Source organism: Sphaerodactylus townsendi, linkage group LG06 (genome assembly GCF_021028975.2).
Source record: "Sphaerodactylus townsendi isolate TG3544 linkage group LG06, MPM_Stown_v2.3, whole genome shotgun sequence".
Lineage (NCBI taxonomy): Eukaryota > Metazoa > Chordata > Lepidosauria > Squamata > Sphaerodactylidae > Sphaerodactylus > Sphaerodactylus townsendi.
In genome coordinates this window covers 70,140,261-70,150,250 of record NC_059430.1, presented here as the reverse complement: position 1 = coordinate 70,150,250, position 9,990 = coordinate 70,140,261, and the positions used below count along the sequence as shown (strand labels likewise).

At 44.2% G+C, this 9,990-nt stretch overlaps 1 protein-coding gene across 1 annotated transcript in view; it reads left to right on the top strand.

Moving 5' to 3' along the window:
* The first annotated feature begins 262 nt into the window (after positions 1 to 262).
* Positions 263 to 9,990, top strand: part of PPP1R3A (protein phosphatase 1 regulatory subunit 3A) — a 32,690-nt gene continuing 22,962 nt past the window's right edge. Inside the window, exon 1 of the mRNA XM_048501802.1 lies at positions 263 to 1,062. Coding sequence (XP_048357759.1) covers positions 272 to 1,062 — 791 coding nt within the window. The 5' untranslated portion in view covers positions 263 to 271. The remainder of the gene's footprint in view (positions 1,063 to 9,990) is intronic.

Below are 9,990 nucleotides of genomic sequence, written 5' to 3'. Positions count from 1 at the left end.
ATGAATGTCTACAGTATCATTCTCCCTAATGATTACCAAGGTTCAGAGTTTTATATTAGTTCCATTCTGGATATTTTCACAGTAATGCTATCAGATTGGAGTCCTTTGGAAAACAGACTAACATATTTAACAAGCCATTGCTTCTATTAATAGACCATAGTCCTTTTTGCCATGTCAACTGTAATATTAATCCTTGTTTCAAGTCACAGGGTCTCAAATATCAGCTGCCACTAGTCAGACGAGTCTCTTTTGGTTTATATCAGAGAACCCAATGGAGTCTTTTGAAGAACCTGGTCTTATTAGCAAGGAGAACTTATTAGAAGTTCCTCCTTTAAATGATTCTCTCTCCGAAGATGAAGATGTTAAAAGTACACTTGAGGCTCGTTTCTCACCCAGCCCCAGAAGACGGAATTCAGATTCTTCTGAAGAAACAGACCCAGAAGCTCCATCTACTATTGCAAGAAAAGTTTCATTTGCTGATGCATTTGGTTTTGACCTTGTATCTGTTAAGGAGTTTGATACCTGGGAAGTCCCAACTACATTACCAAATGACGATTTAGAAGATGAAGTTGTGCCTGTGGAGGAATTCTATTTAACTCCACTGTTTACACTACCCACCACACAAGAAGAGCTTTTGCAAAAAGTGCGTGCACAGAAAGTATGGCTAGAGTCCATAGAGTTTCAACCAGGAATAACATGTATGAAGGGCATTATTCGTGTTCTAAACATCTCCTTTGAAAAGCTGGTCTACGTTAGGATGTCTTTGGACAACTGGCTAACTTATTATGACATTTTAGCAGAATATGTGCCTAATTCTTGTGATGGTGAAACTGACCAGTTCTTGTTCAAGATTTCATTGGTTCCTCCTTATCAAAGGGATGGGGCTAAAATTGATTTTTGTATACGTTATGAGACATCTGTAGGAATATTTTGGGCAAACTACAACCACCATAATTACATTTTGATCTGTCATAAAAAAGAAACTGCACCGGTGGAGGATACTAAACCCCAGGAAGATACAGATAAACAAATCAAAAGCTGCTTAAAGTCCACATTGAACAGGTGAGGCTGCATCTTTTCTTGTCTTTGCTTAGTTTTTCAATGATTTTAAAGCTCCTTTATTTAGTCCTTAAGAGAAATTTGTAACTACTTCACTGCAGAAGCAGATATGTTTAAATAAATTTCAATATTGGTTACAGTTGTTCTATTCTGCCTACTGTGCTCTCACCTGTGCTATTGTCATTAGTAGGACTTGCCAGTTTGTACAACTGGTTTAAATAAAATGTACACATTATAATTACAGTATATTTTCAGAGAAATTCAGTTTGAGGAAACGTAATTAGTCTGGGGTAGAATATTACCAAGCTGAATGTTATCAACATGACATGGCAGCCAATCAGGTGAATCAGCTAATTAAGGGCTGTTTAAAAAATAGGATGTGTTTGATATCAATAAGATATTGTTCCATTGTAGAAGTTTACTATAATCCCAAATTGTTATGAAGTTCAAATAAGATAGATCAAAAGCATTATGTAATTTTCAAAATGTCACATAACTCTTTAAAATAATTTATATTTGTCACAAAAAAAGTCCTGGGAAGCAATTAACTTGCCTGAATGTTACTTTGAAAGTCAAACTAGATGCAATGCTGGAAAATCCACAAATTCTTCCCAGCATTAAAAGGAATGGAAATAACAGTTGTCCAGGGCCACAATGCACATTGTGCCCATGGTAAGGCAAGTTTTGCCTGTGGACAGTGACCCCTGATCCCACCACCTCCGTCTTCCAGATTGCAGATAAACTAAGAGGAGGAGCTTGTATCCAGCCTTTTAATAATAGCATGGGATGGCTTTGATTGGTGAAAGCATTTGGTTGAAGAAAGGTTAGGTTTCCACCCACCAAATCAAAAACTCCAGTTTAAATTTCTACAGAAACATTTCCAGTTTTTCAAATACTGGGAAAGTATATTAACAGGTCCTTCCATAAATTCATCTCATTTGACCCTGAGACAGGAGAGAAAAATGATGGACTAGCCATATTACTTATAAGAATGGCCGGCCAGCAAGTTCTGTGACACCAATTTTACCACTTGGAAATGGTGGGAGAGACTTATAAGACTGCGTATAACAACGTTAATTAGGGGGTCCCTGGGAGCTGATGTTCCCGTTGAACTCCAGCTGGCTAGTAGTCTGAAGACTGTGCAAGCGGTGGGACCTAACGGTTCCCTTTTATGGACGGATCAGTGTTCCCAAGACCTGGAGAGGATAGCCGGCGGCAGAAGCCCCCAGTCCGATGTTCCCCTTATTCACCACTGGCCCTGCTTGAAGCAACCGAAGGGAGGTCCCAAGCAACCGCCCAAATGAACCCTCAAACGAGCGCCCAACTGCCGGCTGGGGTGATCGCCCAAATCCTGGCGAGCCGCCGGCCAAATCCTCCCTGGCAATGAGATTAAGGGAGGTTACAAGGCGCTCTGTCCTGGACGAGCGGCCCGACGATCCCCCAAGCGCCGGATGGAATGCCCGCCTGGCAGCTGGAACGATCGCCTGATTCTGCGATCCTGGTTCCAGCTTCCCTGCAGCCTAATTAAAGGCGCAAAACCATGCCCAAACAGAGGCTCCTAACGAGGCCGGCAAAGGAGAGCGCATCGCAAACGTCACCCCTTTGATGCTGCCGGCCTCGAAGGAGGACGGTCCCTGCCGACGCAGCCTCTTAAAGGCTGCCTGGCCCCAGTCACGTGCCGGTACCCGACCACGTGACTGTATCGGCCAGCCGGCCAGCAGGGGAGGCTTTTCACTCCTTCCTCCCCCGCTGCAATGGCGCTACTGGCTGAAGCCTGGGGCGCGCTTTCTTAATATTTTGGAAGGCCCCTGCATAACAGAAGCGTTGCTGAAAATACCGGGAGGCTTTGCTACATCCCACTGTGGAGCTCACTGCTTTCCTCCCTCCTGTTGCGGTTAATTAACCTGACTATAAGTAGACTTAACGGTAGGGTATTTAGTAGTAGCTATAGTTGAGATTAGTTAGTGGGTGGCTTGTGAAATTGTAGTGGCTTGCTTATTGTTAAAGTGTTAGTGGGTTTAGATAGGTTAAGGTTAGTTAGTGGCAAGCCGAGTCGACCTAAGTGGTTGGCATTGGAGAGGTTGGCTATCCTCCTGGTGTACCGGTCGCCTAGCATCCCAGGGGACAGCCTGCCGCAGCTGCTGGAGGTGGTGGCAAACTGGACGCTGTGGTTCCCCAGACTTATTGTTTTGGGGGACTTCAACGTCCATGTCGATGACGCCTCATGTATGGTAGCCGCGGACCTGGTGTCATCCATGGCGACGCTGGGCCTCTCCTTGGTAAATTCTGGCCCCATTCACGAGGCTGGTCACACACTGGACTTGATCTTTGGGTCAGGTGTTGATGTGGTCATATCCTCTATTGATAGAGTGCCATGGTCTGACCACTATGCCCTGAAGGTTCGGATGAGCATGCCACAACACCCCCGTCTAGGCGATGAGTGGATTTATGCTCGCCCATGGAGACTTATGGATCCTGCTGGATTCCTGAATGCTCTGCGGGACTCTGAACCCACTGGCACCCTCGATGGACTGGTAGCGGAGTGGAATGCCCGCCTTTCCAACGCCATCGAGGTTGTTGCTCCCTGACCCCGATCTCGGCTGGCTCCGTGGTATACCAAGGAGCTACGCTGTTTGAAACAGGAGCTTAGACGGCTAGAGCGAGTGTGGAGAAAGTCTCGTGACAAGGCTGTGCGAATATCTTATAGGATGTTTATGAAGGCCTATGAGATGGCGATGAAGGAGGTGAAGAGAATATTCTTCTCCTCTCTCACATCTGCTAGCTCTCGCCCAGCCAACTGTTTCGTATTATTCGGTCTCTTACCTCATTATCTGAGGGTTCAAAAATGATCAATTGGCTATTAGCTGTGAGGCATTTATGAGCTATTTTGCAGATAAAGTCGCTCAGGCCGCCTACAGGACCTCCTGCCACTTTGGAGACACCTGGCGTAACTGGAGGCTCCCTTTGTTGTCTTCTGGGTCCCTTGTCTGGGCCCAGTTTTCCCTGCTCTCTGAAGCCGCTTGCCTACAGAGTCCTGGCTGCTGCTAGACCTACAACCTGTCCTTTCTGATCCGCGGCTCCTGGCTCTGGCTCATTAAAGCGCGGCCGAGAGGGAGGCTCGGCGACCCCACCTGTTGAATATCATCAATAGCTCCCTTGAGCAAGGAGTTTTTCCAGGTGGGTTGAAGGAGGCAGTGGTCTGCCCACTCTTAAAAAGACCGTTGTTAGATCCTAGTGATCCGGCCAATTACCGCCCCGTTTCGAATCTTTCATTTCTGGGGAAGGTAATTGAGAGAGTGGTGTTGGAGTAGCTTCAGGGTTTTCTGGAGGATGCATCGGCTTCCAGTCCGGCTTCCGTGCTGGGCATGGGACGGAGACTGTCCTCGTCGCCGTCACAGATACATTCCGTATGCAGCTCAACCGAGGCAGATCGGCACTGCTGGTATTATTGGATCTTACCGCAGTGTTTGATGTGGTCGACCATGACCTTTTGACCCACTGCCTGGCCGCTTCTGGGGTGTGGGGCACTGTCCTCCAATGGATTGCCTTGTTCCTCCGGGACCGGAGTCAGCAAGTGTGGTGCGGGGACCAAGCCTCCCGGAGGTGCCCACTTTACTGTGGTGTGCCTCAGGGAGTGCTGTTGTCCCCACTGTTATTTAACATTTATATGCAACCCCTTGCTCAGCTGGTACGGAGCTTTGGGCTGGTATGTCATCAATATGTCGATGACACCCAGCTCATTCTGTCGATGAAGGGGGGAGCGGTCACCGCCCCTGCAGCTCTACAGCATTGTTTAAAGAAGGTTGCTGGTTGGTTGAAGCAGAGCAGGCTAAAACTGAATCCAACAAAGACGGAGATCCTTTGGCTAGGCCGTGGGGGGTGGGGGATTTTCAGCCGCTGGTGTGGGAGGGGGTCTCATTGGCACCGACCCCCTCAGTTCGCAGCCTGGGGGTCCACCTGGATTTGTCTCTTTCAATGGAGACCCAGGTGGCCCACGTAACCCGGGTTGCGTTTTTCCATCTCCGTCAGGCCCGGCGACTGGCCCCCTTCCTCTCCCAGGCAGATCTGGCCACTGTGATCCATGCAACGGTCACCTCCAGATTAAACTATTGCAACTCACTCTATGCGGGCCTTCCCTTGCGGCTGATCCGGAAATTGAAATTGATCCAGCATGCGGCGGCTCGTCTGCTCACGGGAGGTGCCATCAGAGATCACATCATGCCCATGCTGCATCACTTGCGCTGGCTCCCTGTTGAGTTCCAATTCATCTTCAAGATATTGGTGTTAACCTTTAAGGTCTTATGCGATCTGGGACCCTTGTACCTACAAGACTGTCTGGCCCCATATGTCCCATGTCAGTCTCTGCGCTCAGCAGAGCCCAATCTGCTGGTGATCCCCACCCCCTCCATGATGCGGCTGGCCTCCACTAGGGCCAGGGCTTTTATGGCCCTGGCCCCTGCCTGGTGGAATGCTCTCCCTCCAGCTGTCCGGGCCCTGCGGGACCTTAATGAGTTCCGCAGGGCCTGCAAGACTGAGCTATTCCGCCGGGCCTTTGGGGAGACCAGCTGCTGATATACGTGCCCGGAAACAACTAAGGCCCGCTGTTCCCCTCTTAGAGGAGTTTTAATAGTTGGACGCCATCTGCATTTCAATTGGTTATGGTAATTGAGCGCTGTATTTTAACTTTGTATGGTATTTTATCTATCCACTTGTTTATTGTTATTGTTGTAAACCGCCCTGAGCCCTCCGGGGGAGGGCGGTATATAAGTGGAACAATTAAATAAATAAATAAATAAATAAATAAATAAATAAATAAATAAAGAAAGAAAGAAAGAAAGAAAGAAAGAAAGAAAGAAAGAAAGAAAGAAAGTAAGTTAATATATCTATATGTCTCTGGATTGGGCTCTGTGCTTGCTCTTAAGGATACTTGCAACACAGAAAAATCTGTAAATACATTTAGGAAATTAAATTAAGTGTTGGTTTTTACACCCCTTTCTCTACCTTTAAGGAGTCTCAAAGCATATTACAATCACCTTTCCTTCCTCTCCCCACATCAGACACCTTGTGAGGTATGTGGGACTAAGAAAGTTTTGAGAGAACTGTGACTAGCCCAAGGTCATCCAGCAGGCTTCTTGTGGAAGAGCGGGGAAAAACAAACCTGGTTCACCAGATTAGAGTCTGCCACATGTGGAGGAGTGGGGAATCAAACCTGGTTCTCCAGATAAAAGTCCACCACTCTTAACCACACTGGCTCTTACTGTGTTTCATTATGGTAACATTATTAGTGCAGAACATTCATGAAATAAATAACTTTTGGCTGCATTAAGAGACAAAACTGAATGAATTGTCTATGTATTTTAAGTTTTTATACTTGGAGATGGTACTTGTGAATCAGTGTAAATGTCACTGGAGATTCTGGTATGTAGGTATTAATACTATTCGGGGGGGGGGGTTAAACTTGATTTAGAGTTGCTAAAGTTAAGTTTCACACCCATCAATTGCCAGGTTTAGGATGTATCTGAACCTATACCATACTATGAAATATAAAGCAGATCTTTGTTTAGGCTGCTTAAAATGAAGTCCCCATTTTTAGAAAAAATGTTTCTGAAAAAACATAGACTGTTTGTCTGGACAGACCCCGATATTAAAAATGTAAATATATTTCTAAAACTACCTTTCTGCATATGCCGTGGTTTGGCAACATCATTAAAGGGATCCTGATCTATCAGTTTTGCAAGCATACTTGCATCAGTGTGACCTGCACAAACTGTGACTCACCACATTGAATCCACAATATACAGTAGCTTCCCATGACTTGATACATTTTCACTGCAAAACTATGAGCTTGGGTTAACTGGAAATCTGTTCAGAACAGTTTCCTGGGAAACACTGAACACTTTTAGCATTGTTAGATATATACTAAACAGAAGGGAATTCCTGTAGTAAAAACTACTTACTGCTTAAAGTCAAAATTAACTTTGATCAGCCTGAGGTTTTTCACATGTTGTATAATGCTAGCCTGTCTTCATTCTTCTATTTGAATGTCTTCTAACCTGAGAATATCTAAGATCTCATGCTTACTAGGATTATTCATCAAAAGAGTTTTCTGAACCATGAAAGCTTGCACCATTCTATGCCAGTTGAAGCAGATTTATTTGAAACCATGAAGCTATCTTACACTGAGTCAAACTATTGGTTTATCAAGACAGCAGTGTCTGCTGTGACTGACAGCAGGTCTCTAACGTCTCAGGGAGAAGTCTACCATATCACTTACTATCTGATTCTTAGTGGACATGCCAGGAATTGAATTGAATTTCTGCATGCAAGACAGATGCTGAACCACATTAGAGCCAGAAATGTGTCTTTAATTGTATGTTGAATGGGGGAGGTTTTCTCTGTTCTACTTTGTCAGGAAAGATCCCTTAGTGGGAGGGGTACAATGTATGAGAAGTCAGTTCACAGTGGCTGGCCTCCCTTCCCTTCCCTCCCCTTCTGTTTTCTGGTTTGGTTGTGTGACATGGGGTAATGATTAAAGTTTTAAATAGTTTTGCCCTTGGTTGGGTTTTTAAGGTGCCATGATGGATTATGTATAGTTTTTGTTGAAAAGATGTTGGAAGCTGCTCTGAGCTTCCTGTGTCAGAGTTAGTGGGATAATAAATCTAAGATATAAATCAGTAAATAAATAATTAAAAAATCAGTAAATAAAGAAGTAAATCAATAAATAAGATTTAAGCAAACTGTGGCTAAACCTTCCGATTTTTTAGCAGATTCTCATGGATCAGAGGCAATTCATGATGCTGATAAAGCACATGGCTGCCTCTCTGCTCTCTGGGGAAGTTCATTGCTTTCACTGATTCATTATTGTTCTCCAGCAAAGAATGATGTCTCGATAAAAGGCAAGCATGGTGAAAAAAGATGCTGTTTGCGTAGTTCAAATTTGCTGATGCAGTCCCTGAAAGGCAGGAGCACTCTTCAGTTAGCCTGTGGATTTGACTAAAGCCTTCTTCTATTCTTAGGAAGTGATGATGTGGATGGTGGTCTTTACCAGCAGAGCAGCTGTTTCTTGCTTCTGTGAGGGCGGACCTTGCATTTGACAACTGAGACAGCAGCACTCCTTGTGCAGTTATATCATATCATATCATATCATCTCTTCTATTCTTTGTAGAAGTCCCGCCATGAAAAAGCCACTGCTAAAAGTCTACTGCTTCTGAGATTCCCAGCACCCTGTGGAAGCTGAGAAATCTTGAATGTTTGCATAGTTTTACCAACAAAAAAGGATTTAAAATTCATATTTTTGTTTTTGTTGTCTTTTTTCTTCTGTAGGGCTAAAATAGAACAATAACTTATTGGAGAGCAATCATAAGCAGACCTGCTCAGAAATAAGTCCCACATTATTCCCAGAAAATTATCTTTAGGTCTGCAGCCATAGATTTGACTAATCAAGGCAATATTCACCTATCCATTTTGTGGTCAACAAGCCATCTTTTCCCTGTTTGCACACCTGCTATCCATCAATTTAATGTCTTTTTAAAAATCTTATGCAAGCAGACTTTTCACTCTGTGTGCGCGCGCAGTACTATTGATCAATTGCTACCAGCTACTCATGACTGTCTTGTTGACATCACAGCATTTCCATCAAAGGTGGGAAGCTGTAGAAAGATAACAGCCTGTTTTTAGTCTATTAAATATGTAATCAGCTAGGTCTAAAATTGTAAATATTTTAGAAAATAATACAATTTAAAAAAATATGATAATGTGTAAGTACTTATATAAGGGTGGATCTGGCTTGCCAATATGTCCAACCTAGGTGGGCTGGGTCACTCAGTGTAATGCATCATTTCCTCCATTCCATGCCCAGGTGAGGAAGCAAAAGTCAAACCTTGCTTGTAGTAGGATTTCCAACTCCTGATTGGGAAATTACTGGAGATTTTGGGGGTGGAGGTCAGGGGTGGGATTGAGAGGCAGGGATCTCAGCAAGGTATAATTCCATAAAGAATTTACCTCCAAAGCAGCCATTTCCTGCAGAGGAACTAACCCTGGTAGTCTGGACATCAGTTGTAATTTCATGAGATCTCTAGGCCCCACCTGGTACTGGGATTTTGGCAGACCATATGGTTCAGCAGGACATGGTTCCTTAATGTAGTTTGTGTGTTTAAGGTTTCTCATTGTCATTGAATAAGAAAAGCTCACAATGTTCCTAGAAATATCAAACCAATGTAAAAGTAGTACCCGAGGAGAATGGAGTTTGGAGATGGAAGGGAGCTTGGTGGGATGTGATTATTTAGGATGTGATTATTTAGAGTCCACCCTCTGAAGCTGTCATTTCCTGTGCTCTGGAGATCAGTTTGGAGATCCCAACTCCAGCTGGATGTTGGTGAGCTCAGATGAAAGTAATTGAGAATTTAAGATGATAAAACATTTGAAGAAATCTGCACTATGTTTAACCACACAAACATTTATTTAGCAACATCTTTTCCCATGTGATAAACAGTGCAATTCTAAGATCCCTTCCGCACATGCAGAATAATGCACTTTCAATCTACTTTCAATGCACTTTGCAGCTGGATTTTACTGTGTGAAATAGCAAAATCCACTGGCAAACAATTGTGAAAATGGATTGAAAGTGCATTATTCTGCATGTGCAGAAGGGGCCTAAAATTTTCACCCTTGTTCCCCCTAGGATTATCAATAGGTCGGGAGAAAATGCCCCATCTTTTAAAGAGAGGCTCAGTATTTGGAAATGGGCAGCTGAAGCTTTTCATGACATGGAAGTAAATAACATCACAAAAAACTTCAGTTTGATTTCCCTCCTCCTACACATGAAGCTCACTGGGTAACTTGGACTACTCACAGTTCTTTTTGAACTCTCTCAGCCCCACCTACCTCACAAGGTGTCTGTTGTGAGGAGGGGAAAGGAAAGGGAATTGCAAG